The sequence below is a fragment of the Cygnus olor genome, chromosome 5 (genome assembly GCF_009769625.2).
Source record: "Cygnus olor isolate bCygOlo1 chromosome 5, bCygOlo1.pri.v2, whole genome shotgun sequence".
Taxonomy (NCBI): Eukaryota; Metazoa; Chordata; class Aves; order Anseriformes; family Anatidae; genus Cygnus; species Cygnus olor.
Window position 1 is genome coordinate 57,477,034 of NC_049173.1, and position 27,722 is coordinate 57,504,755.

Sequence of the window (27,722 nt, forward strand, 5' to 3'; positions counted from 1 at the left end):
GTGATTGGTCTACTGCAGGTGCCAAGCAACTTAGCATCAAGATAGCATCAAGAACTCTGAAAGGCACAAACTTTTTCAAGTTTTGAAAAGCTTTGCACCCCTTAGCTGAAAAGTTGGTGTTTTTTAAAAAATTGTTACAGTACATTTATATACCTCAAGCACGAGTCATGTACTTATAGTCACACAATTGTTATAAATTTCCACAGAATATCATCTGATACTTCCAAACAAGTTCAGAAGTAATTCTGAAATATTGCTTTATTTTTTTCTTCAAATACTGTGTTGACCCAAAGTAGTGTTAAAGTATACTGAGTAAATCTCTGAAAAAGACCCACAAGTCTCTTTAAAACCAAATCCATGCTGTGTTATAAAAAGAAGCAAACAGTTGAAAACAGGTATGAAAACATTTAAAGGGTTTTGTTTCTTGATAAATTACAATTGGCAAAGAAAATTGGTACCAGATAAATATCTCAACAAGCACACAATTTTGCTCCAAGTCCTCAATTCCTGGGACAAGGTGTTCCTCACCAAGCTTGTAATAATACTGAATTTTGATTAGGTGCTATCCAGATAATTGATTAGATCATATTCAGAATTTTATTTTAAGTGAACGGATATACTATTCAAACCAATGGTTTAGTGTACTGATCCTGATCAGAGGAACAATGCTGTTAAATTGCCCAAACCATTAGCATTAACCCGAATTTTGGACCTCCTGTACAAACATAATTGCCAACACAGGGTCACATATTCAAATTTTGACACTTACCTGCCATTTTGGGTACTCGCAAAACTCGACTGCTTAACACAATTTCCTGTCGAACACTTTTTGCAGGAACTTCTTCTTTCAGGCTACCTAACCCAGTGTTTGACGTAGAACTTGAAAAATAGCCAGAAAAAAAAGTTTGACATCAGTCAAGTGATCAGCAATACCACAGAAATGTAGATGTTGCAATATGCAAAATACATCAAATTATATTAGCCAGTATTAGTCATTCTCAACAGAAAGCAATGAATAAACTCATTTCTCTATGATGTATATATATATGGATGCTATTCTCCATCCCACCCCTTCTTTTTTGGAAGACTGCAGAAGACAGTTTGATGGTCATTGCACACTAACTTACGTATATATGTAATCCTTGAAATGACCAAGTTGGTTTCATCAAAAAAGTCTTTTTTTTTTTTTTAAATCACTACAGTATTTTTCTACAGGTTCCAACAGAGTTGGACTGGGTGGCTTCACAGCAGACGATACTTTTCAGCTAAGTTGCAAAAAGTTGTTATAGCTTCAAAATCACTAAGAAAAACATCTTTGTATTTTATATCCTTTCATGTGACGCACTGATGATCTGCACTGAAAAATATGAACCCATCAGTCATCTCAGCCTTATGCACCTCCCTTGCTTACTTCCCTCGTTTCACTCTGGGAGTAAGCCTCATAAACAAGCTAATTCTATTTATGTCCAAGTTTCTATGCTTTTCCCATCCCCCTAATATATTCTATTATCTCACTTTGCAGTCCTTTAACTTCTTCTAGTTTTCCACCTAACCAAAAATACATAGCAAGCAGCAAAGACATGCCTGTCTTGTATGAATCCTAAAATACAGTCTTCGATGCTTTTTTGAAGAGAACTTATGCTTATAAGAATATAATGCTATTTGGTAAAAGCAGACTCTGTATGATGACAGACTGTCTCCTCTCTCCTAACAGTAGGACCATATCCAATTATATTTACAGTATACAAAGTGTCCGATATTTATATTTTTATTTTAACATTAGTAGGAGATGAATGCCTGGAGTGAACTACTTTAAAACAAGGAAAGCACCAAAGACCCACGGGGTAAGAAAAGTAAAGAACAGGAAGTGAAAGAAGGCATCCTCTGTAAAGTCACAAGCATCTTTTTCTCCTTCACAAGTAAGGAACTTTCATTCCCTCTTACTTCCTCATAAACAGTGATACAAAGCCACCAAGAATTGACGTTTCTTCCATGGCCTGTGACATACCTATGCTACTTGTTTCTAATAGTCTTAAAACATTTTTTACAAGACCTATTATGGGGCAGCTCCACTCACTAAGCAACAACATGTGAGTTGTACTATGATTTATTTAAAAAAGAGGTATCTATTTTTGATTTTGAAACCAAAAAAGGACCTCTTTCATCAGTACTGACCTGATAGCTTACCCTCGAATACACTAACAAAGTCAAAACTAATTAAAAACACAACAACAAACAACCAAAAAGTAGTACAACTCCATTTAATGTCTACTCAGTTCTAGCTTTTCTACTGCTCCTTACAAATGCCGTTCAGGTCTTTCAGGATCTAAATAGAGAAGTGACAAAATGGGAATTTTTCTAAGAGCACATCACAAAAGAGAAGTCATAATAACTGGGACTGCTAATGAATTATCAGAAAAATAAAGGCACTGGCTACACAAATGTTGTCAAACATTTTCTGTTCTTTATGTTTTGGTAGTCAAATGCCTTCCATCAAAAGCCTAACATTTTCAAGTTACATCTTTAGTTGATAACGGAATTTCTTTTTCAGAATTGTATGACATCTTCCCATGCCGAATAGGCAGTAAATATGGAAGACAATGTTCGTTTGTACTTGTCCAATTACAATAACAGAGCCCCTAAACCAAAACAAAGCATACGACATTCTACTCAGCTTGCCAAGAAGAAAAGAAGCATCTGAATTGCTGAACATATGAGTCAAAATATCTTGTATGTCGGTTCAGGTGACTTGTGTAACAAATTTTCAGATTTGAAACATAAAACTGAAGTAAGAACATGAGAAATGAATACAAACTGAATTACATGGGATTGGCACAGTTAGTTTACCCTTACCTTAATACCTTTCGCTTTCTCTCAGCAGCAGAAGTCATTGCCATATATGAGGGCTTCTCAAGTACTGAGGTAGGATTTTTGCTTTTCAAGGAAGAGAGACCAAATCTGAAATCAAATGATTATATTTAGTAAAATCTGTTATGGACCTAAGTCAGATAAAATTGCCTCTTTTTTTTTTTTTTTTTAAAGAAAAAAACTGTCATCAATAACATTGATTTCAAGTAATGGCAGAACTGAATCTGATACCTGTTATAGTTCAAGGTTTGATTTTCAAGATATTAGTAGGTGTTACAGGTTCAATTAACATCAATGACAAAAACTACCTCTTTGAAAATAAACAGAATTAAAGTGTTCGGAAAATAAAAATGGGACAAGACTGGGTAACAGTCCTTTCCCACATCAATGGAAAATACCTTTGCAGAATGCTACTGCTGCATGGCTGTAACTGCTTTACAGATGAGTCAACAGAAGCTTCGTTTGTTTCACCTGTCCTTTCATAGAGAATTACTGTTGAGTCCACGTCAGCTTCATCACACTCTGGGATAACATCACATGTCAAGTCCGTAACACTGGCCTTTTTCAGCTGCATATTTGTATCGCATTCATTTGCTTCCTGCTGGCTTGAAAGGTGTAAATCTTGTTTTACCACAGTCTGCATACTGCAGCTTTGTACTGGTCTTCTGCAAGATTCTGGTGTATAGATGATGGGGCGAACCTCCTTGCTTAGAGAATCCTCCAGATGAGGGAGGCTGTAGCGCTTGGATGCGGCAGGACTTGGAGTTGTGACCGGAGAGTCCATTAGCTTCCGCCTAGTTCTCTTCTGTTGCAGTACTTCAAGTTCCACCAGTTGTGTATTTTCCTTTATTTCTTGTGATGGTGTACCAGAAGTTGTACCTGTGCAACACAGTCAACAGTGGTTAGCACATTTACCTATGTTTACTACCTAAATCCTGCTTTTTCCCTCCTGTTCGCTTCTGAAATACATTTATTAGATATGAACATGTTATTGAAAATACTGTTTATTAAAGGTTGGACTAACTAGATGATCTTACAGGTCTTTTCCAACCTGAATGATTCTATGATTCTGTTCATTTACACATTAATTTGATCATATAACTTATATTATTTCTTTTGCAGCATTGTCCAGATGGCAGTATTTGTTCTGTGGCACTCAGAATATTATAAATATGCATAGACTGATATAGTTAATCCCAGAGATATTATAAGTCATCACAACTAAGATATGAGATATTACAACAGGGAATGGAAGAGTAAGAATATTGAAAATGATCACATTATCATGACAACTCTTAAATTAAGATGGTACCACCACAGTAATCTACAGCTGTCTCCTCATCATGTCCATTTTTTTTCCTAGCAAGTAACACACAGGAGAAAGAGAGACTGTTACAGAAGACTGAATAAGTTCAGAAGAGAAAAATAAAAATCCTTTGACAGTGCAAAGGAGACACTGTCTTACAAAATGGGAAGGCAGCAGTTGCCTGGATCATGTTAATCTTGATACATCAACTATGGAAAACAAAACTATATGCTTAAAAAAACCCAAAACATTCTAAAAATAAGCCATGCAATACAGCAGCAATTGGCCATTGCCACAATTCATCCTGATTTATGTTTTATCTTGATGCGTCATTTTTATTTTTAAGTAGGTGGCAATAAAAAGCAATCTGCAAAGTGAGAGAGAAAAGGTCCTTTACATTCAGGCTTTCAGATTTCAAGAGAGTAATCTTGAAATCACAGACCACTGTTCAAATGGGTAGGCTAGTGGTGACTTAAGTCAACCACCAGTAGTTTAATGCAAAAAAATTAAGGGAGGGAGGGAGATGGAGTTATCACAAACAAATCAAGGTTGAAGTCTGTCAAAATCCATAGCGCTTCTATATTCAACTTGCTTTGCAAACGAAGAGAATAAGAAAAAGGCTAGTATCCTTAAACATTTCTATGGACTGGCCCCCTTTCAGCCTATAGCCACAGTATCATAGTTCCACTTTCTGCATTGCCTACTGCTTACATTCTTAAGAGCAACTACATTGTAAAAAGAACTCATGCTTTTACTATGCTGAAAGTTACTCAGGAATTAACTATGGTAATTCATATAACAGTGTCAATAAGTAATTATTTCTTCTTTAATTCCATACTACTTTTGCTCCAGAAGGAAAAAGTTAAAATTAACTCCTCAGAATGCTCAACTTTAGTTCTGTCATTCACCTAATGTGGTATTTTACCAGATCCGTAAGAATTCTTTAAAGAAGAAAAAACCTTGGAAGTATTGCACTCTCCCCCCCCCCCCAAGTATTAGAAGTATTAAGAGTATCCTTAAAAGTATTGCACCCCCCTTGCTTGAGCTCGATTTCTTACAAAAGTAAATGCTCAAATGATTTTATGCTTTCTCTGACCCGTTACAACTTCTCAGCACTGGTTACTGGTTTATTTTTGACCTCATTGCCTAGTTACAACATCATTTGCTATAGACAAGAAGACTTAAGAATGACAATTTTCTAACTGGTGCCACATCATATGCTGTAGCAAAAAACCAAATAAGAGGCTCACTGAAGAAAAGCATTCAAAGGAAGGAAGACACCCCCGCCCCCCTCCCCACCTTACATCTTCTCCTGGCCAAATCACTACACATACCATATGATGGACTCCTTGTGACCAGGCAAAGGAGATGATACCCAATAGAAGATATAAATTAGAGTTGTGAGGAGATACAGAAGGATCTAAGTACTACCATGAAACTTAGATCTGTTCCGGGAAGATAGAATGGATAGTATCAAAGTGTGTAAAAGCAGCAAGTAAGTTAGATACTTGCGTATAGGGCATAAATGTACTGTATATCACCTTAGCTTTATTCTGTAGTGCAATCATGGAAAAATAAACATCCCACACGCAAGGGGTCAGTCTCAGATAAAGCATTTATACTACTACAGATCAACAAATACACAACACTATCTTATCCAACAATGAACAAACAACAAAAGCAGGTTAAGTTAAGCTTAAGTCCTTATGGGAAAATATGCATAGACAGTTACACAAACAGTTATGGTTCTGTTAAATTGCTTTCAGCTTTGCGAAACAAGCAAGGAAAATTCAAGCCTCAGAAGACTTCCTGACACTGACAAGAAACAACCAAACCATGCGTGCGTATATGCACGTGTGCATCCACATACATTTCATTTTGTTATATACAAACTATTTAAGGGATTTTTTTGTTAAGACACAAAACACTTTTTTTTCCTAAATTCTAACTCATCTCAGTCAAATTCACAGTCAACCTTCACCAGATGAAGTGCAGCAAAACGTTGAGACATTAGCTTCTCGTATTATGTGCATTAACCTATTTCAGAATATTCACGAGCAGTAAAAAAAAAAAAAGGGTCGTAGTGAATTGCTAGAGTAGAATGCAGTTACGTTTCATTCCACAGCTACAGAATGTCGCTCTTACATGGACAGAACCTACACATTCCTCAAATAACTAGCAACTACCTGGAATGCTATAAATTTATGCTGATAACTCTGTTTTCCCTCCAAGACTCAGCAGGATTTGTTGGAAACAAGCAAGAAACTCATTTATGAACTATTTTCAATACGTACTCCTGTTACACTATCAACAATGCTAAGCTTCATTATTTTGCTCACTCTTTAATTTTGGTTTTCTGAGAGAGTACAATATTCTTCTCCTATGTAAAAGGTGAACATACATTTCTTTAAAAAAAATTGTCATCACCAGCAACAATCGAGACCACAGCTTTCTTGTATAACACTTTATATTCTTAAATAAAATAAAAAGCTTTATCTAATGATTCTAATCTAGTCAATGAAATAACTATCCATTAAACATTTTAAGACACTTTAAAATATTAATTTATTCCGTTTTCCTTCTGCTTATATGCATTTGAAAGTGTGTGTTTCGGGAAAAATAACAGTTAGAATTCTATTTGTTGTTGCATTATGACAAGGAGCTTCCAGTTTCAGAGTTTGCTTACTGTAAGACACTGAGGTTTTGCTAATGTCCTGAAGTTACTAAGAAGGAAGTCTGATGGAGAAACATTTTGGTGAGAGTGCCAAGTTTTAGAAGCTTCTCCAGGACCAAATACTGGAAGCATTTTTAAATTAACTGTAAATGCAAGCATTTAAACCATGAATGAGATAGGTAAAGAACATAAAAGTATTGCCAACATTAATAATTTGTTGAATTTCATCATAATGAGCTGCATTTCATACTGTAATACACATAGCATTTATAAAAAGACAATTGCAACAGTTCTATGTAGGGCAAACATAAGCTGTTAGTAAAAACCCAGACCTATTTCAAAAATCTTATTTCTGGAATGAAACTCTTAAGAACAAGTTCAAAAAAAAAAAAACCTGCTAGCTTTTCCTTCCAGTTAAGTAGTGGAAAGCATATAAAATATTCAAGAAATGTCCCTTCTCAAAGCTTTCTGTGAAAGCATTAGGTTGTTCCTAACACAGTAAACAAGTAAACGAAGACATCACCAGCAACATCATATTTAACTTAGTTCCACTTAAACCCATAAGTGTGTCATTAGTGTTTAAAAAAAAGCTCCTTTCCTAGCTCACTGTTTTACAGTGCATAGATTCAAGCAATTGCTATCTAAAGTAAATATGATTATAGCAAGAAAAAAATAAATAAATGTTAAAACCCACAGAATAAAGAAACAGCAGTGTTTCAATTTCTGCCTTAATAAGTAAAGGCAATACTGAAGCTAGGGACTAATTTTAGGGGGATACTTAAATACCTGCCATTGAGAAGTTTAAATGAAATGGCATCTGACAACAATAGATGCTACAAACACAACAATCCTATAGATTTTAGACTACTTCAAATAGTCATTTCAACAGACGTTTCGCCTTTAAAAAAAACACTTTCAGCATTTTGTGAGATTCCACTTTCTAATACCTTCAAAGTTCATTCAATATTATTAAAGAGTGATATTCTGAGGCATATGTTAAGATTTATGGACATAAAAATTCTTATTAAGAAAATTTAGTACTGCAAGCGGACAAAAATAACCTGTCTTAAAACAACACTTTTGACCTCCAAAGAAAATCTCCAAACCTACTTCATAATAACACAGGGTGGTTATGTTCATGGTTTGTATTTGCTTCAAATTTTATGGCCAGTTCAATATTTTCCATCAGATGATCCTCATGATTCACTGATACTAAGTTCACTCACTTCTTATCCAAAAGCAAATTACTATGTACTTTGCAGAAAAACCTGTAGTTAACCTCATGAATTAGCGTAAAAGATAAATTTAGAAGTTGTATTTCCTTAGCTAGCACTTTCAGTTACAACTACAAAAAGTAAGGACAATTCCCAATATATTTTAGAGAACAGATCACATACATATTTAATGATCTTTAATTTCAGGATGATTATTATAATAGATAATTGACAGAGATTTTCTTAGCTATCATTTTTTCTTACCAGATCCACTCAATTCAAAAACTGAAGTCATCCTCTACTGAGCAACAACCACCCAAACAGTATGAGGTTTGTTTTATTACCTGTTCCAAAGGAGTACTCAGAAGATTTATCATAAGAGAAACTGCAATATCAGATATTTACAGCAATGAGAGTTAACAGGAAAAGCAGCATTGGCATGAGCCACAGAGAAGAGTTCATGACGAGACAACTGATAACAGCTAAGACTTGTCTTCTAGAACTGATGTTAATACATGTATAAGGGGATTATTTCTAGAAACAGCGCTAAATGGTCCATGCTCGTTTCAATCAACATTTTTGGGTGACCAGCGATTAATCCCATTACTAATCGCATATTTTTATTCTAACATCTGACTCATGGAATTCCACATTACAAATGAGGCCTAGTGAATCCTTTTCATTTATTTCATATTCACTATGAAGGTGAATATGAACCTTCACACCCCGTGAAGGTGCGTTTAACAACAGTTTTGCAAAAAGGAACTGTCAACTGAAAAAGGTTAAAATATAGTCTGCATTCCAGTGGGTCCCAGTGGTCAGTACTATTTTATACAGCATGAGAAAAAACACTCAGTTATACAGTACAGTGTGAAAAAGCAGTTCAACATGTGACGAATCTTTCCTATATACAAGGAGCACACTTTTCCTATTATTAATCAAGTCATCTGCTACATAGAACTACACCCCAATTTTTCCTGCCATTCAAAATAAATTGACTTTACTTTCAGATGTTTGTCACTACAGAAAGTGATGGATGCCTCCCCCCCCCTTTCTTCCTGTAAATCAATTCCATTCTCTCAATGCTAATGCACAGTAAGGCTTCCGGAAATGGGATGCCTGAAACAATGCCAAGAACTCTCCCATTCACAGAAATACTCACAAAGAGCAGTCATATCTTTCCACCTAACAGTCCATGCTTTCTGAATCCTGTACGGCTCTCAATTGAGCAACACCCCAAAAATGGGCCTAAACCTGGTTTTAAATTAACTTATGTTGTTTTCATAACTTGTGCTTCATTTGATGGTTGAGTTGTTCACAAGGTTGCACTTTTTAGGTGCAAAACAACATTTCTAACATATAATTAAGGTTATAAAGATAGTATGGGTAAACATAAATAGGAATATATATTCACAAAACTGTTCAGAAAAATATCTATTAGAGTACAAAGTGTTGTTTAAATATTACTGAAACTTCACATTAAGGCTTCATAATGAAACTAAGCAAGAGGAGACATTCTGAAATTGCCAAGTTTTCAGTCATGGTGTAAGAATGAGGTTTTTTTTTTTTTACATAAGAAAGAAGTTAAACTACCAAGGATGCATAACTACAAAGCAATATATAACACAAGTAAATTCAGTGGGATAAATATTTTTCAGTATTATTAAATTATTAAAATTGAACAAACTGAAATTTAAGATAATTCAAATGTTTCACATGAGATCAAATTTGAGGGTATTTCATCTTGTTTTATTTCCTAAAATCCTGGGGTGGAGGAAGAAAAAAACAGATAAGGGTAATCAGATATTTAGGATTCAGGTTGTTTCTTGCATGTTTTACAAAACATTCCTTAAAGATATACAGTATGTTGGAATGAAAAGCTCCGTAGACCTGGGCAAAACTTACAAGCTTTAACTAGTATTCTCTAAAAGATCTTTTTTTTTTTTTTAAAGCACAAAAATTGACCATCTTGCTAATCTGACCACAGAAACAGTTTTGAATGAATGGTCAGACAGTCTCAATCTTTTTCTCTCCCACTACTACTTTATAGTATTTAATACACCCGAGAGCTTTTCCACGTAAGAAAGTCTTTTAGAAAAACATTCTTGCATCACTCAAATTCAGCTCAAATTCTACAGTAATTTCAAACTCCTGATAGAGAAAAGGGTCTTATAAGATAATCTCAAAAACAGGTTAAAGTGTTAATTAAACATTAAAATTATTCATTAAGTAACCAAATTTTGAATTTATTTTTCAAGACTCATTTCCGTGAGAGATTTTCAACAAGATCTGGAATAAAAATCCCTACTGTGACCTTTATTCTTTTTAGAGTCTTTTTAAGTCACTTACTTGCTTGAGTGCCTTCTTCAGGATCAATTAACAGAATGTAGTTAATGAGGTAACCCATAAAAAGTTCAGGTTCTGCTTTCATAGCTTTTCTTCATCTACCAAAATGATTCAACTCCTTTGGACTTCTGGACACAGCGCTTACAAGTGGAAAAGTTAGTTATTTGACCTAAAGCATTCTGATTTTTATGCAAAAACACTCAGTAACAGTTAACTTGCATTTGAACAATGTCATGATTTAATCTAAAAATTGCCAGCAAAAAGTTACTGTATCACTAAAAGCATGAGTTCCTGCAATTAGTGCCTCACCTTTCGTGACATGCACCATTTAATAGTTTCCTTCAAGTGCTGATGTTTGTGCATATTTGTATTTTGCAAATCTATTTGAATGGATCTTACATACATCCTTAGATACTTGAAAAAGAGTTATATAATGGACTAAGTTTACACTGAAGAATTGATATTGTCCCCATATATCTCATTCTGTAGAATGTACTTATTTCTGTGAGTAGCATCTCATTCATACAGGAAAAAAAAATCTCTAGATATATTCTAGCAAATAGCCAATGTCTCAACATAAGTTCGAGAGCAATTCATCAGTTTTGTTACTATCTGACCTAGTACACAGCACTTCCTGTTAAACCCTCTAGACTCGTGACTCGTAAGAATGAATAATTTCATTGACGCCTAGTAACTTTTCACCCCTTCTCCCCAAAATTATATGGAAAACAAACTTTTGTCACAGGGTAACACAATTACACAGAACAGAAGACAAAAAAAATCACTGCTCTCAACTTATGTGAAAAGAATAAAATCACAAGAAATAACAGGAAAGTTTTGCTCTTTCCTGCTGACAACCTGAAGTCCAATGCAATCGCTGTATGTGAAATACTAGTTTTTATACAAGAGAAAAGTGACCACTGTGTAGCACTATTTTGTTTGGTCTTGGTGCAAAACATTACTTCCCAACATCTTGAACAAATTATAGAAAATAAAATGTCAACATGCTAAAGGTGTGAGAGGATCCGTATAAGTCTTCCTTTTTATTTGTTCACTAAGATCTTAGGTCAGCTCTCGCTAACATTTGCCAAGCATACTTCTGAGATGACTTTAGGGAGAAGGAATTGGATTCCTGAATAATTTATTTCATCTTTAAAAGAAAAAAGAAATTACTACATCCTTCCTACTTCTGATTGGGATGTTGCCCTTCTACTACTTCACATTTTCCCCATGCTAATGTATTTTTTTCCTACTTAATGGTGTTTTTTTCCTAGTTTTGTTACATTCTGCACAAGAGAAATATTTCTTCATAGCATATCAACTAATAGCTCAAAATATTTTAAAAGTGAATTCAAACAAAATTCAACAGCTATTTCATTACATATCTTTTGTGCTCTATTGAAAAAAAATAAAATCCTTTCTTTCCCGCAGGTAAATGGATTACTTTTTTCCACCCCCACGTCCCAACACGTAGGAATTATTGTGCCAACATCAGTAATATTTTAGGAAAGAATGCATCAAGCTTAAAATGATGATGTAAAAATATTGTTTAAACAGCATTTCTTTTTTTCCTAGCAGAGCTATTACTGTTTTTATTTAATTGCTATATCACCCTTAGAATTAAATAATTGAATGCCCAATCCCAATTAATCCTTTTTAGAACTTCATTTTTTGAAATTCTTCCAGTATGCAAAGTCAACTGTCAATTCAATCCCACCTCAACTTCAAACACGTTCTCAGAACACTAGTAGTTGGTTGGAACGTGTCTTATTCTTTACTATTACTTATGTCTAGATATTTTTGTAGAACAGATACTTGCTGATCAGAAAGTCTTACACTAATTAGCAGCGTTGAGGGAAAAAAGCTGTTAAAACTTATTTCAAGTTAGCTCAGCACCTTAAGCTGCCAATGAGAAAAGGAGAGCAAGATTGATTCTTCATGATAATTCAAAAACTTCAGTGGGAGTTTCAGTAGGGAAAAAATCTTAAGTAGCACCATAATACATTTATACAGCTAGTCAAAAGCAAATGGAAAGAGCACACAAGCAGATGAAGGGAACAAACGAAATTGAGATGTATCTTTTCATAAGTTACCATAACTTTTCCTGTAAAGCTTACAGAACTTCCATTTGAAGGACAGTTATTTCTATTTTCTCCTGCTTCCAATAAGAGCAGGAAGGGAAGGAAAATTTCGCATGTCCTTTCTCACAGGATAACAAAAATAAAAATACAACCCAAGATTTCTATGAACATCTTTAGGCAAAGACACCATCTGCAGCTGAGAAGAAAAATCAGTCTTAACTGTAAAATACAGCATCCCTTTACTTAGGTAAATATACAGTTCAATAATATTTAGAACTAGAAAACTCTCTACTTGAGATCTACAAGACACCCTTCAATTTAAAATCCACTAATTTTAACACGGTGAAATGCTAATGCCTTAAAAGTTCCTGTAAAATTGATGCAGTGATTTTATCATTTTAGCATTTCCTAGTAAGAACAGATCTGGCCTCTTATAGTACAGCATTTGAAGAAAGGTGGTACAGAAGTAGATCAAGTAAAAACTAACAAATCTTACTAGGGTCAGCAAGCTGCAGAATTAAAATTTATGACAACCATATCCCACATAGGACAATATACCATCTCTACAGTCAGTATTTAGTTGCATATTGTATTATCAAGTTCACCCGATCCATATTTAGATACCCCTATATTTTGCCACAAATCACACCCCAACCCCCAACAGAAGAGCCACACATTTGTCAGTCTTGGACCTTAGTATATCAAAAATATGCCTACGATGTAAATGCCAGCTAAGATCACCATTTCACGTTTGTCTTGCACACTTACAAGAGAGATATCCAAAAGAAAACTCACTGCATGCAAGTCTTGAGTTCTTATTTTACAAGTGGTTTAAAGAAAACTGTATTTCTTTCCTTCTGCCGACTTACAGTTCTATAAACCCACTATTAACATCTTAAATGCTCTTTGTTTGTTTTGATGTCCTATAAAACCTGCAAGTTTCAGGCAGATAATCACAATCAAAATTATAGATGAAAATATCTCTTGCTCTGTCTATAGAAAAATATATAAATGCACACAAAAGGATGATTTGAAGTAGGGTGTTTTTTTGTAAGCAGAACTGCTAGCACTTGAAATTCCAGTGTTCTAGCACCGAAAACAAGATTTTACAGTAGTTCAATTTTCAGAGGAGTTATGACAATGAAAAACCAACAAAACACCTCTATACCCTTCGCTAATATAATCTGCTTTGCCCTGGCAGAATAAACAGGCTAGAAAACTAACCTTAAGAATTTTTTGTTTATAAACAGATACAAGGAAGAAAATCAGTACTCTTTATTTTAAAGCCTTTCATAAAGCTTTGCAGAATATTTTTCCATTAGTATGGCATCATAGATGCGTTGTGACTCCTAACAAACACAATACCACAAAAATGCAGATACTACCATTCATCACTACACCATTGTTTTCCAGAAATTTGCCAACAATCTACGATAATACCCTGATGAACCTCTGACTAGCATTGGCAGAGTGGGAAGTATAGCATACAAACAGGAAGTATAGCATGTAAATATGCCAACTCTTTCCTTTCTTTCTCACAAAGTGAGGAAACAAACAATACTCCACACCTGAGAAAGACAGCCCACACAACACTATCTGACTTCACATTGTAGACAGTTAAATATGCCAGGCCAATTCCCTGGGTATGATCAGTGGTACAAATACTTGGCAAAATCATGTAGACGTTTAATGAGAACTCAAAGTAAAAAAAAAGTTTTGGCAGAGTAATTCCCAACCCCTGAGCAAGATGTGTATAGGAAGAACGCTAAAGAAAACAGGAAGCTAGTTGCACAGTGCTCCAGGGTCACTGCTCTTCCATTACAACCAGCTTTTGAGGAACTGAAATATTAGTATGCTTTTCATTTGTTACCTATGGTACTCTTTCATTGTTATGGATTATTACCAGTAATCAGAAAGCACCAGCATGTTGAGTGCTAGTAGGAAAATCTAAACAAGGTAAGACAGCTACATAGAGTTATAGAAAAGTCATGGGGTCATCGTGATACAGCAGAGTCAACTCCATGATCAAAACACTCAATCCTTTATTTCTTTGAAAAATAAACTTAACAAATACTGTACTGAGTTGATTCTAGGTCAACTCATAGTTTTCAGGAAAACTCACTCCCCTCAAAGCTATTACTTTGAACTGAGAAACTGTGGTAGGTGCTCAACTTTTCGAATCACTTTGACAGAATTGTAATGCTGTTGACACTATGATTCCTTTTCCATCTGAGTCACGTGAAAGATTCAAAAATAATTAATAACACTTACAGGATCTAGGAACATTGATGTATGCGGCAGGTTACAAAAAGAGAATAAAGGAGTTTTCTGTTAGAGTCTAGGTATTGAAAAATATCCAGCCTTTGAAAAAGTAAACTTGTTCCCCACACCCAATGAAGAATGGTATATATTTTATATAAAAGCATGCCTGAATTTCAATTTTACATTTGTCTTGAATATTTGCAAAAATTTGCATCCACCTTGTCTAAGAATGGCATGCAGCTTTTTCAGAACATACTTAAAAATATTTCCAAAAGAGAACAAATTATATACTTACAGCATGGGGTGTTTGGTTTGTTCACAAGTTGTGGGAATGCAAAAATAGTTGACACTTCTAGCTCATGGTTTTGATTGTGTTCCTCTTCCCCAGTCTGGTCAGCCCAAACTACTGATTTTTGCCTTTGAATCAGTTGCTCAACCTCCTCATATTCTGTCTCAATTAAAACATTTGACAACCCAGCTTCTTTCAAAATCAGATATTGCTTGCGAAGAACTGGAAGCAAAGTATTTAGTACTCTATAAAACAACAAGAGGCAAGACAAATGTGAATAAATCCAACTCATCTGATCTTTACTAGCACTGCTTCCACTATTAGTAATACAAATGTTTTTACTGTGCTCCCCTGCCCCCAGGTTCTGCTGTGTAGTTTACTTTTGGGGCATACTGTAACACTAAGAGGAGATATTCCTGACTAGGTAGACCAATTTTTCTCTTCAGCAAAATCCTGTATTTCACTCTAAGCATTTACTAAGTATAGTTTTCCATCAGTGTCCAAGATCTTCAGTTTCTTCCTCATAGTGTTTAAGATACCTCAAACAATACAAAAACACAGTCAGTACATCTTCATGGAGTTCTAGTTCTGACTTCACAAATTCAGTATCAGATAAATGAAGAATATCAACCGAATAACAGAGTTTAAACCAAGAGTATCTTAACTGAGTGTGCAAAAAACCTTATTGCAAGTCCAGTCAAAATAAATTTAGACACTTGGATCTTTATTTAAAGAACACAATGCATTAAGATCCATGCACAACTGCAGACCTAAACTGGCAAAAGTTTAGGAATTCTAATCTGAGCACGGGAATTTGTTAACTGTGGACTCCGTTACAAGACTAAACTGTAGGTTCAAACTCTAGCCAAGGGGATGTCTATGTACAAAAAAAACAAAGCAACTTAGTGATTACAAACAACATGGGGTTATCAAAGTTTTGTTTTCAATTTTGCAGGTTTGTGTATTTGTTTTTGTAATGTTTATGGTAACAGCCTTTTGTCCCAACTATGACTAAAAGCTGGTTGTTTCATTTTGTAATGATTGTTATAAATTTAATATATGTATTTACTCAACATATGTGATTGTTTCCCATTCCTTAACTTGCACCCTGGAAGGCAGGCTCAGGTAGTTTGAAGAGACTGATAGAAACAGAGCTGATGTTTACCTGCCAATTTGTTTTTTTCAGTCTTACTACCTATACACCAGTTTAATAGTAAACATAGTAAACAATATAAGTAAAAGTAATTAATGTCTATAATGCAGAGAATTAAAATGAATAAAAACACAAAAAAGGAATACTTTTCAACACAGAAGTGGAAAATAAGACACCTGGCCTATTAACAATTTGTAAAAACTACGCAGAGAAAGAAATGAAGTAGAAATACTAAGTGAAGAAGAAGAGCTATAGCTTCTGTTAAACAAGAGTGGACAGAACCCAAGATTTATCAAGTCATTGTTTTCTGTATCTTTCTATAAAAAAATACTACGCTAACCCAGAGAGAAAAGTTTGAGAAAAAGTCTGCTTCTAACTAAAACTAAGTTCGTGAGATACATATTCAAAGGTTACAAATGTCAAACTACAAGTTTTACCAGGACTGCTGTGAAACCATACTTACTTTTCTGTCTGCTTATAATGCTGATCTTGAAGGGACACTAGTGATATCATGTGCTCAATTTGTGCTTTCAAGTCCTTAGCTTCTAGGTTTAAATGGCAACACTGAAGATCTTTACATAGTTCCTTAGGAAATTAGCAAGAAATAAACAATAAACAACTAGATATCAAATTGAAAGTGAGAAACTCAAATTTTACCTACAAATAATCACATTGAAGTTCCTATATTGAAAAGTAATGATAGATCAATATTATTATTTATTTTTATGGTATCAAGTACAAATTGTTTGATTTTTATTTACATACATTAGTATTGCTTTGAAGGTTTCCTTTGACAAATCAATGGGCGTACTGTAATTACCTTTAAGAATCCAACAGGCATATATGTTTATTTATGTGTGCGTTGACAAAGACAGGCTTGCCTCTTTTCCTGTGTACTTGCTGCATATAGATATTTCAGTGATGTTGCCTGGAACAAGTCTTTACTGTATTCAGTTAGCTTTCTGAGATGCCAGTATCTTGTTTGAAATACCTTACAAGTTCACTTCTTTTAAGGTACCGACATATTTTAGTGTTTCCAAATTAATTACAGGCATTAATGTGTATATATATATATATATATATATGCTCCATTATATGACTCAAAGTGTTCATTGCACACCACCATTTGAGCCAATGTACTTGACAACTGAAACCAAAATGTAGGGAGGAACAACCCCCGCCTTTCTTTGCCTCTTCTCTTTCTTCCTGCACATGCTTACAACCCTTCCCTTCTACCAGCTCTGGTGCTCATGTGAGGCTGCACCAAACTGACTCTCTACTTACTAAAACCTGGCAGAACGTAACACGGCTTCGCACTTTTCTCCCTTCCCACCTAGCACCCTAAACAAAAACAAAAAAAAACAACCACAACCTTTTCTGGCCAGGCTAAAAATTAGGTTGTCACATGCTTACACAGCATCAGGAGCTAAGAATAGAACTGCAGGGCCAGAAGCAGAATCAACTTTGTAGCAGCTGTCTGAAACACTCTGCCATATCATACCTATTTACCTTTAACATGCATTTTCGTAGGTAATCGTACACTTTGATGAACAAGGAACGTTTGTATGAACAACAAAGTACTTTTAGTAAAGAACTAAACCAGTTAACACTAGAACTTGAAACCACCGTGTAAGAATTAAAGTCACAGAATTAGTCACAGAATTACAGCACCATCTAGGTTGGAAGATACCTCCAAGATCATCTAGTCCAACCTCTTACCTAACACTAACAAGTCCTTCACTAAACCATATCACTAAGGACTACATCTAAATGTCTTTTAAAGACCTCCAGGGATGGTGACTCAACCACTTCCCTGGGCAGCCCATTCCAATGCCTAACAACCCTTTCGGTAAAGAAGTTCTTCCTAATATCCAACCTAAACCTCCCCTGGCGCAACTTTAGCCCATTCCCCCTCGTCCTGTCACCAGGCACGTGGGAGAACAGACCAACCCCCACCTCGCTACAGCCTTCTTTAAGGTACCTATAGAGAGTGATGAGGTCTCCCCTGAGCCTCCTCTTCTCCAGGCTGAACAACCCCAGCTCCCTCAGCTGCTCCTCGTACAACTTGTTCTCCAGACCCCTCACCAGCTTCGTTGCCCTTCTCTGGACTCTCTCGAGCACCTCGATGTGCACCTCTTGTAGCGAGGGGCCCAAAACTGAACACAGTACTCGACGTGAGGCCTCACCAGAGCCGAGTACAGGGGGACAATCACTTCCCTAGTCCTGCTGGCCACACTGCTTCTTATGCAAGCCAGGATGCTGTTGGCCTTCTTGGCCACCTGAGCACACTGCTGGCTCATATTCAGCCGACTACCAACCAATACTCCCAGGTCCTTCTCAGCCAGGCAGCTTTCCAACCACTCATCTCCCATCCAGTAGCGCTGCTTGGGGTTGTTGTGCCCCAGGTGCAGGACCCGGCACTTGGCCTTGTTGAACCTCATACAGTTGGCCTCAGCCCATCGGTCCAGCCTATCCAGATCCTCCTGCAAAGCCTTTCTACCCTCGAGCAGATCAACATACGCACCTAACTTGGTATCATCTGCAAACTTACTGAGGGTGCACTCAATGCCCTCATCCAGGTCATCGATAAAGATATTAAAGAGAACTGGCCCTAGTACTGAGCCCTGGGGGACTCCACTAGTGACCGGCCTCCAACTGGATTTAACTCCATTCACCACGACTCTTTGGGCCCGGCTAACCAACCAGTTTTTAACCCAACGAAGCGTATGCCAGTCCAATCCATGAGCAGCCAGTTTCTTGAGGAGAATGCTGTGGGAAACGGTGTCAAAAGCCTTACTGAAGTCAAGGCAGACTGCATCCACAGCCTTTCCCTCATCCACTAAGCGCATCACTTTGTCACGGAAAAAGATCAGGTTCGTTAAGCAGGACCTGCCTTTCATAAACCCATGCTGACTGGGCCTGAGCGCCTGGTTGCCCTGCAAGTGCTGTGTGATGACATTCAAGATAATCTGCTCCATGAGCTTCCTTGGCACTGAAGTCAAAGTCATAAATGTGATGGAGAGAGAAGAAAAAAAGTTCAAAAAATTATTAGCTCAAGTCAGATGTTCACTACAACGCATGTGATCTGCTCTTAAAGTGAAGGCATTTTACCTTCGGAATGCTCCCATCTTGACCCAGGAAGCGCATTTCGTTTTCAACTCGATGCAGCCAATTGGAATTTTCCTCAAAGCGTTCAATCTCCTCCTGTTTCTTCTTCTGCATGTGTGCGCAGTAGGTTCTAAGCCTTGCAAGCCTATGATCCCGCTTACAAGTGGCCTAAAAATGAATAAAAACGATGTTTATGGCAGCAGCTTTCAAATGATCTTCTGTAACATCTCTATACATAAAAACCATTTCCATACATTCATACTTAACGGTCCATAAACATGTTACATATTTGGCCTGTTTAGTACAAGTGAAATAGCACATTCTCCTTATGGGCTTTAATTAATTATGTTTAAAAGTTTCCACACTTTTTTCCTCCCTGAAAACCCTGAGAATATAGAGTACAGTTATTTGATTATTCCTTTCAAGAGTAATACATGGTTTTTCATCAATATCTGTTCTAGGCCATATTTATCTCAAACCGGGGAGACTGGAAAAACTGCACATGCACATAAACACAATTCTAGAAACAAGATAATCTAATAATTTTTAGTAACTCAAGCATCAATATGATGAAGGAATTTTATCTGCTTTGTTTTCCTAATGCAATATGATCTAAAAGAAGCCCACCAAAAGATAAAATACTTGGCAAATGGAAAACCCTCTATCTTTGAGCATCTGAATTGTTCTGATGCTTCTCTGAAACCTGCCAACAGAAAGGTACAGGAACAGGAAAAGCAGTCTGGATATGAATTAACTCCTAAACACGACAGAAGAATCATTCTAATTTCTGAGGACAGCTTTAATTTCTGGTATACTTTCTAAATTAGGTCACTTTAACTCAGCTAGTCATAGAGAACAACCACCTCAGGTAGCGTTCAGAGTTCAACTGTAACTAAACTTCAGTTAAAAACGCTTTTAAAGTAAATTTGCTACACTGAATGAAAATGAATATACAAAAGCCAATTAGTTTTTTTTAAAAAGCTATATAAGCTATGTATCTGCAACCATACGTTTCCAAAATTAAGTCTGTAAGCGCTAACTTCATTGACCAGAATAAATCTACTTATTTACAATAGCAGGTCAAACTGGTTCCATCGTAGGTGTCAGAAAAGTATGAACATAACTTCCTAATGTTGCACAAAACATCAATTAATCTGATGTCCTTCTGAACATACTGTAGAAAACAGCAAAAATCCATGGGGAGATGCAGAATGCATTTCCCAAGCTAACTTTTCAAAATGCTTACTTCAACAGCTGGTGTGCCAACAACAGAACCAGCATGGCAAAGATACCTGAACTATGTGTGAACACCAGGACCAAGACTAGACTCTGGCCAGAATTTCATTTAGAAGACAAGACAGTCTAAAGAAAAAAAACAAAGACAACAGAGGACCCAAACAAGATGAAGTCACTTAGTAAGGGGTCAGCTCCTTTAGGGAAGGTACCAGGAAGAAGAGTTAAGTGCCAGGCTAAAGTTGCCAATGACCACTGGACAGTTCCCTCTGTCCAGCAAGGCCAGCAGAAAGCTTTCAGGACCAGTCAAAAAGAGAAATCCAAATGCATTGTTTTGCATACTTGTCTTCAGCTTTTACGTGGTGCAGGAGAGGTATTATGACTGAAGGTGGTATTGACAATATCCCACCATTTGATGAACCCTTCCAATAGGTTCTCGTCAATAAAGGACGTTATATTACTCTGCTGAAATAGAAAAAAATGGTTAAGCATATTAGCTGTATCTGAGCCAGAGCACAGCCTCTAAAACACATTCTCCTGGCCCAGACACTTGGCTCTTACTCAGTTTTACAATTGCCTAAGTCACACGAGAGAAGAAATTTTCTCTCCCAGACTGAAGAATTGGGACATATTCAACAAGTAGTTTTAGGTTCAGCATGCACAACTGCAGCGAGCAGAAAAATGGAAATCAGGACAGACTGACTGCTTTCCAGGAATACGTTCCTGTTCATGACAGTTAAAATCATGATAGCGTCAGAAGTGATTTTAAATCTATTCTTTTTTAAAGCCTCTCACAGTAGCAGTTTTTGCCATGCCTTTATAAAGAAAGACTAGAAAAAAACCAGATTGCAAGACCAATGCAGAAAGTATCAAGATAAACTAAGTCAAAACTAAGTAAAAAGCTGCTTAAACTCAGTCAAGTAGTTAAAACACAGAGGCACAGCTTTATATGTTTACGTACTAAGAGGGATTGCATATTCTGCTACTGGTACAAAGGTTTTCTGGACAACACTACCATACACCTAGCAGGGAACAGAAAGACAACAGACACAGGAAAAGGCAACAGAGTGGAGGAACAGGAATTAGACAGGAATACGTAAACAGTGTTTTGAATACTCAGTGCCCAAGTTCCAAAAAAGCTGTAACTAGGTGCAGTTATGCGCGAAATGGAACAGTCATCCATTATTGGTGCAGGATTGAACTTCACAATGCAAGTTGTAACCAACTTTTTGTATCAAAAAGCATTTGGAAGAACAGAGACGAAGGTAACCTGAACTCATACATTATTTTTTCCTTCTTTCTAAAATTATCATTTAAAATATTCAAATTGATGTTTTCAAGTATAAGAAAGAAAACATTTGCTTTGTGTTGACTTGCTTATCATTATTATAGATTTGCCTATCATTATTATATCTAGTTACTGAGCACAAACCATTCAGTGTAAACTTCAGAATGCTTTAGAAGTAAAATTTGTCCTTTACAAATTAGTATTTGAGAAATACCCCTGTAGCCTCAGTGTATTTTAGAAAGAAAGCCCAGAGACATTTAGGAAAACAGCAAATGTGTAAAAATGCATGGAAGAACAGAAGCATTATAGTGCACAAGGGAAACATGAGCAGTCACTCTGATAATCAAATGACTGAATTCCAAATTAAAATCCAATTTGTTCCAACCAAAGTAGTCTCAAAAGGACATCAAGTTTTACCATTACAGCGACTTACTCTTGTTAATAATTTATGCATTGTACAGTGACACTTGACTCTTAGTAAATCACATCTATAAGCTAACCCATGGCAAAACCAACAACATTTCAGTGTAGCACGCTAGCATTCAGCACTAGTTTAATCAGCTCATAAGAAACATTTGTATTTAAGTGTGAAGGCATAACCCTCCTAACGAATATATAACTGTGCTGCATTGTAAGCAGCACTTAATGCAGCACAGACAAAAAACATTTTATGCCACAGAAACTCTGAAAGTAGAGTTCTAGAACACATTAGTCACTTGAAATATCTTCATTAATGACAAGCGAAAAATGTGACATATTTTCACTTTGACATTTTATCTAAGGACCAAATTCCATGTGAATCACCAAGGAAAAAAATAATCATACGGCAAACCATCATTTTCAGCCAAATGCAGACTGTTACTATGACTAAGCAAAATCAGCCCCACCCTCAAATTCATACCTACATAAAACATACGTTCCACATTGCAGCAGAAAAATTAAGATACTATATATACCTTCATCTTCGAGAAATACATGAGCATTCAATGCTTTACAACAGCAATAGTTAATACTTAGTTCCAAATTCTTTTCAAGGCAATGAAACATGATTTTGGTTCACATGCCCTCAAGCAGACAGCCAAAAAACTTCATGGTGACTACTGAAAACACCAACGATAAGGACCTGCCTTGTTTAGCACGAGGTTTATGTTTTTCCTTATGGAAAGGATCAGTCACGACAAAATCTATTTCTTAACTTGATAACAGCTTCTGTGGCTATGCCATCCACACATTAACACACTGGTTTTCGACACAAGCATGATGAGTCTCCCAAGTCAGGTACCAAGTAGCTATGACAAATCTAAATAAGGCTAAGTTGAAAAGAGTTTTCACAATTAACAGTGAAAAGCACATCAACATTTTTTGCGTGGTATGGAGGGGAAAAAAGTATACCTGACACGAATACACTTTCTGTATTAATGTTCAAAATGTTTTCCAAGTGATTACCCATGTGTCCCATTTCAATAGTATAGAGAAGCACTAAGTTATATAAATACTTCAGCAAAATTCATATATTAGTATAGCAAAACCAAAGATGCAAACAACTCACCTTTTCTACTCTTTCTTCAGAGCACATTAGTTGGATTTGTTCATGACATTGTTTCTGGTAATGTGTTTTCAGTGTGTTTACTTTCAGTTGCATTTCCAGCTTTAGGTATTCTTTTCTGATTTCTTCACGGTTTGCAAACACATTTTTAAGGATTTCTTGGTATCTGTTAGATAAATAAATATCACAATGAAGAATATCCAATTAGCTGCTTAGACTTTTTTTTTTTTTTTAAAGACCATCCTCTACATTGGATGTAAAGTTGCAAGTCCTAGCTAATAAAATATAAAGAAAATAAAGAACACAAATCAAAGTTTGTTATAGCACTAAAGAGTTTCAGTGCTTCAGTAAGCGTTTCATATACTCAAGCTAGAACCGTGCTGTGAAACGTATAAGGGGGTCACTAAAAAATAAACCTTATTTATGAAGACAACACTGGGATTCAAAACAAAGACTTCTCCAACCTCTTCACACAAGTATTAGCTCTACCTCCAAAGGATACAAAAAAAGCTGCGTTCTCTACTTTGTATAGTGATTTATTAAACAGATTAGACTACGGTTGCCATAGACACCTAAGATCTCCTTCAAAAAAACCACCCTACTCTCAAAAAAAACCACACAGGATCTTCATTTGCTCAGTTTTTCCCAAGTTCCATTGTACAATTTTAATCACAAAAGGACAACAAAATTCAGAACACGCATCATATTTTAACATTTACTAGGCTAATAGGGGGAAAAGTTAAAGATGGTAGTTAGATATTCCAAGGAGACTGATGTTTAAGAAATCATTACCATATTGTAATGTTAGTTTCAGCAGTGGTACTTTTTTGCTTTACTCCTGAATACTGAAAGTGCAGTCCAGAATAGTCCAAAAAGATACCGTATGCCTCAGAAATGACACTAAGAATTCTTACATAAGAAGGCACCACTTAACATACATATGTTCTCAAGATGTGCAAACTTCAAGATTGTTACGCAGCATTTAGTATGAAATACCATAAAATACTGTACAAATACCATAAAACAGCACAGACTCAAGTAGAAAGCAAGTTGAAGATACATTCTTACCATATACTTAACTTCTTGCCAATGTGTTTCTGAAGTAGCAATTTATTTCCTAATAAAATGTCTGAATAACCCCAGGTGTTTTATTCTGGTATTTTATTGCTTGCATTTTAAAAAAATCATTATTCTCTATCGTTTCAGAAAACTAATAGTTTTGCCCTAAAGTGTCCAGAGAATGCTATTGTATTGGCATAAAAAAAGATCTGTACCAACACACACTTACACATACATGCAGTGAATTTTAATTTCTTTAAGGACTAAAATATTCTTGGTGCAGAGAATTACAGAGTTCTTACCCTACAATTTTACTATCTATACAAGCATTCACCCTGTGAGTGAATCCTTGCACAAGTGGCTGGAGAATTTTTTCCCTCTATAGTATCCATAGAAACATGGTTGCTCCCATCTGCTTGGGAAACACAGTAATTGAGAAGTGATGGTAAATCCTCTATTTCCATCACAGTAAAACCCTAGGCATAATTTAAGAGAGGCCGCAGAATAGGCTCTCAATCCATACTCTGTCATTGTTAAGAACTGTTACCAGTAAATAAACTCCTTGTGTCCCACATAAAGTACCAAGTACAGAAGCCTTTGCAAAACTCCTGCCTTGAGCTGGATTCACTTTCTCAATAATCATAATTTTCATGAAGTCACCTTTCCCCTTCTTCACCTAAAAGTGACAGAATGATCCTGTAAGAACATCCAGGGTATGAGTACATCTCTAGACTACCTAGTTTCAGAGAGATCACGGGCCTGTAGGTGGCAGCTCCAAAGCCAGTGTGCATTGCCTACCTCAACAGACTCAAGACTTGGAGGTCTGGCAGACAACAAATCTCCAAGCTTTCCTCAGGGGGAGCGGGAAAGACATCTGGGTTTGGAGAAGCAACTAATCAGCGAACCTTGTCCAGATCACACTGGAAGCAGAAGTCATAGAAAGACGTACCAAAACACTAAGCTGCAGTAAGTCTTTCTACTCTGTGCCAAACAGAAGGGAGAAAGTAGAATACTATCAAAACCTGTAAATCAATGTGGGGTAATCAATTGATCATTCACACTCTGAGTAGGATAAGCGTGAAAAGATCCTTATGAGGAAAAAAGCATACAATCCACTTCATTGCAATTTCTTGCATGTGTCTCTGATTTTTGTAATTTTTGGAATATCCACTTAGCAACATATCTTGGCATGGAATATATCCAGAACATTCAAGAAACATTGTTGAGACCTTGCCCGTAACTATTTCTCATCTCACATAGGATGAAATAAAGGACAAATCACCAGAAATTAAATTAACCTTAAAGACTTACACTATACAAAAATATGCAGAAAACCTGTCAGAAGTATCAACCTGACTTTGAAACTTAGTTCTTTTGAGAATGCAGTTTACAGAACCTGAATGAGACATTTGACACCTTGGAGTGCGTGTAGTACTAACCTCAGTTAGAAAGCCTTTTGCCCAGAAGGGAACTGCTGGGAAACCAAGTCTCCTGACACACAGAAGAAAACTGACTTCAGTCTCTTCCTGCCCTGCCCCAAATTGATACGATATCAATACTTGACAAAACGCTATCTTAATTATTTTAGAATTTCGTTTGGCTTAACAATAAAATCCTCATCATACAGTTTTACTGCTTACTATGCTTTAATAAAATTTTTCAACTACTCTGAATTTAAGGATATGCAAATCGCCCACAGATACAGACAAGATTCACCCTTAATATTTTTGCTACCAAAACTTTCCCAAACACTAAATTTTCTCTAGTAGGACACAATCATGTGCATGCGCAAACATATGTGCACACATACACAATTCAGTTTTAATTAGTTCTCTTTTAGAAAGATAGTACTTCCAGATGAGGGTCCTTCCAAAAATGCAAGAAAAACAGCAGAAATTAGATCTGAGCTCAAGATAACTTAAAATCATTTCATAGTAATATTGATAAGTATTGACTCGAAATAGGGTAAGACTTAAACATTTATTCTACAAATAGTTTTATAAATCATGCCAACTCCAGTTTTAAAGTGATCTTAATGTGATCAGCTTACCTTTTTATTTCCTCTTGCTGATGGTTTGAAAGTACTGCACCATCATAATTTTCAAGAACACTTGCTTTCTTCTCTTCATATGCTCTCAGTTTCTCTTTCAACATTATGATCTTAAACAAAAAAGGTACCTTTTAGTTAGAATTTCTTTTGATTTTTTTTAAACCATCTTTCTACACATTTGTCTTGAAATACTTCATAAATAGCATTAAGTTTTATTCTTTTTGAAAAACAGAACATCCTTTACTTCAAAAGCCTAAACAGGAACATTAGGACAATACTTACCTTATATGTTTAAAACCACGACAATTCTTTTTTTTATTTTTAATTCCAATTCATAATAATTAGTATTTCAACCTTTTAAGAATAAATTTTGACATACCTCTTTCTTCTGTTCATTGCAAATTTTAACATATTGGCTTATGTGGCTGTCAAAACTAACAACGTTGCTCTTCAACTGGGAAAGAAAGGAAAAAATTAGAATTTATGAAGGTGCCTTCATGCTTCCCTGTAAAATAAATACACTATGTTTAAATACTACATAATTATATTTGTACTATACTATGAGAAAAGGGATGAAAACATTCCTGACTTGCTCAAGACAACTATGAGCCTCTTAGCTTTTGCAGTAATTGGCTGCATACCCATGGCAGCAATTTTCCTCAGAACAGCAGTAATAATTACATTTACAGATGCAAGTGTATTTTGCATTTATTTAGACTAGTTTTACTATTTGATAAATGCCTTGTGGATTTTATTATACAAGTTATCTTTACATTATCATGCAACAAAATGTAGAAGAGATGAAATAAATGGAAACTGCAATCAAGACTATATTATGTAAAGGAAATTCAGGTGTTACAATACAAGGAATTATGAAAAAAGTCAAAATAGTCTGAGTACTATACTGAGAAGACAGGATGCTGCAGCAGTTTTTCATTTATCAATACTATCTCATTGAGCTTCTTAGCTCCAGCTGAATTCTAGTTGTGGTAAAAACTGGACTGGCTCTTGTACAACTGCTAGCACATCTTGCATGTGCTTTACAGTTCTCCAAGAACATAATAGTAAGATACTGAAATTGGCTGTGAACTTTACCATATGAATATTATTTTTAGGTTTGAGGCTCACAAGACAAGATCTCGCAAACTAGCAGCTGCCTCAGTAACGAGCACCCAGATAATGAAGAGTAGACTGCAGCAACGAGCTAACAACAAAATTGAGACAAATGAAGTCAATTAAAATCAC

The 27,722-nt window shown here is 35.8% G+C and overlaps 1 protein-coding gene across 1 annotated transcript in view; it reads right to left on the reverse strand.

Moving 5' to 3' along the window:
• Nucleotides 1-27,722, reverse strand: part of KIF18A (kinesin family member 18A) — a 43,695-nt gene that overhangs the window by 2,306 nt on the left and 13,667 nt on the right. Inside the window, exons 7-15 of the mRNA XM_040558688.1 lie at nucleotides 26,857-26,931; nucleotides 26,478-26,587; nucleotides 23,372-23,534; nucleotides 19,305-19,469; nucleotides 16,657-16,778; nucleotides 15,047-15,285; nucleotides 3,267-3,747; nucleotides 2,854-2,958; nucleotides 770-879 (exon numbers count right to left, since the gene is read on the reverse strand). Coding sequence (XP_040414622.1) covers nucleotides 770-879; nucleotides 2,854-2,958; nucleotides 3,267-3,747; nucleotides 15,047-15,285; nucleotides 16,657-16,778; nucleotides 19,305-19,469; nucleotides 23,372-23,534; nucleotides 26,478-26,587; nucleotides 26,857-26,931 — 1,570 coding nt within the window. The remainder of the gene's footprint in view (nucleotides 1-769; nucleotides 880-2,853; nucleotides 2,959-3,266; nucleotides 3,748-15,046; nucleotides 15,286-16,656; nucleotides 16,779-19,304; nucleotides 19,470-23,371; nucleotides 23,535-26,477; nucleotides 26,588-26,856; nucleotides 26,932-27,722) is intronic.